General features: G+C 38.9%; 1 protein-coding gene across 1 annotated transcript; it reads right to left on the bottom strand.

The window, feature by feature from the left end:
• Positions 1-1,212: 1,212 nt before the first annotated feature.
• Positions 1,213-1,680, bottom strand: LOC135226210 (uncharacterized). The gene has a single exon (XM_064265653.1). The coding sequence runs from the start codon at positions 1,678-1,680 to the stop codon at positions 1,213-1,215; it is 468 nt and encodes a 155-aa protein (XP_064121723.1).
• Between the last annotated feature and the right edge of the window lie 448 nt (positions 1,681-2,128).

Here is a 2,128-nt window from a genome sequence, read left to right as displayed (position 1 = left end):
ATTGATGTGCTCCATTGATCATTGGGTTTAAGAAGCTTTGCTGAAATCTCCTCTAAATATGGCGTTCGAGGGGGAAATTCACCTTTGCTACTTGGTCACCATCTTATTGTAATGATTATTTTTTCCTTTTAATATACGACTAATTACACGAGCTAAAGCATGTGATCGTGTATGAGAGCGTATTCTCAATAACCTGTACCTAAATAATTCTCCCATGTATCTTGGCTTTTTATTATTGTTATCATTCATAATGAAACTACATCATCAGGGACATAGAAAAAAAAAAAAAACGTGTGAAAATCTCCCATTTTGTCTGAAAGTCTATTTTTCATTCAAATTTGAAACAAAATTTAATCTCTTTAAGCTTTAAGCACTCTAGAATATATATATAAATAAAATATATATATATATATATATATATATATATATATATATATATATATATATATATATATATATCTATATCTAAATATATATATCTACACATACTCACACACACACACACACACACACACACACCACACACACACACACACACATATATATATATATATATATATATATATATATTATATATATATATATATAATATATATATGTATATAATATATATATATATTATATATATATATATATATATATATATATATATAGATATATACAATTTCAAATACAGAATTTGTTCGAGATATTTTTTCAGATAAATAAATCTTTGAGAGAGAGAGAGAGAGAGAGAGACGAGAGAGAGAGAGAGAGAGAGAGAGATTTTCAGCAATTCATAACACCAAGAGACAGAAGACATTATTCAGATCTTTCAAAACCTTTCCTGATATATTTTGACAAATGGAAATATCTCCTGTGAAATATAGAAATACAATGAAAAATCGTGTGGAGAACATATTAGAAGTGGGTATGGCCTCTGTACCTCAGAAACAGCTATTGTTAGGACGTCTAACGCAAATATAGTCATATTGGTTGCTGTAGCGGTCTATTCACTGGTGAGGATGAGGATTTTTGATGATGGACCTGAAAAGCCCAAGGAAAAGGAACTGAACGAGAGAATCGCTGCCTTGCGAGACACCATCCAGTTCCAGAGAGAACGGCAAGTGGACTTTGAAAGGATAAAATATCTTCAGTTGCAACAGAGGCTCTGCTACGATGAAGAGATGGATGAGGCGCGGGACAGGGAAGAACACACTTCTTTGAGAAAGATCACTCGTGAGGTGCTCTAACAACAGGCTTGGCAAGACAGGGCTGCAGGGCCACGGGGACGGTGGGGAGGTGGCTAGGGCTGCAGGGCGGTGGGGATGGCAGTGAGGTGGGTGGGCTGCTGGGGTGCGGGGACAGTTGGTAGTTGGGTTTGGCTTCTGTGGCGCAGGGATGCGGGGATGGTGGGGATGCAGGTTTGGCTGTTGGGGCTTGGGGACGGTTGGGAGTTGGGTTTGGCTGGTAGGGCATGGGATGGTCGGGAGGCGGGTTGGGCTGCTGGGGTGCAGGGACAGTGGGGAGGAAGGTTTGGCTGCTGGGGTGCAGGGATGGTGGGGAGGCAGGTTGTCCCACTCTGATACAGGGACGGTGGGGTGGCGGGTTGGACTGCAGAGGCATGGGGATGGTTGGAACCCAGTTTGGGCTGCACGGATGTAAGGACAGTGCAGAGGTGGGTTGGGCTGCCAGGGACATTGCGGAGGCAGATTCTGCAGCCTGTGTTAGCAAACTTATATATAGAGTATTTTGAAGCAGTAATTATAATCCCTATCAAACCTGCATATATGATTTGGCTTCGTTATGTAGATGACATCTTAACATACTGGAAAAGTGAGTGGGGCGATTTTGATGTCTTTCTACAAAAATTTAATTCCTTGATTCCGAGCATGAAATTTAAAGTAGAATGGGAAAACATTAACCATATCCCCTTTTTAGATGTCTTAATCATCAGAACTAATAACAGCTACAAATTCACTGTCTTCAAGAAAGTGACATTCTCACGTTCATACTTACATTTTTGTTTACAGCTAACATGACATTTAAGTTAAACTTGGCATAGCAAGTAACTTATTTCTTAGAGCTCTGAGAATTTTCTCCCCAGATTTTCTTAACAAAGAACTTGAAACAATCAGAAATCAACTTA

Source organism: Macrobrachium nipponense, chromosome 14 (genome assembly GCF_015104395.2).
Source record: "Macrobrachium nipponense isolate FS-2020 chromosome 14, ASM1510439v2, whole genome shotgun sequence".
NCBI lineage: Eukaryota > Metazoa > Arthropoda > Malacostraca > Decapoda > Palaemonidae > Macrobrachium > Macrobrachium nipponense.
Note: the sequence above shows the minus strand (reverse complement) of the source record. Positions and strands in the feature narration are given on the sequence as shown.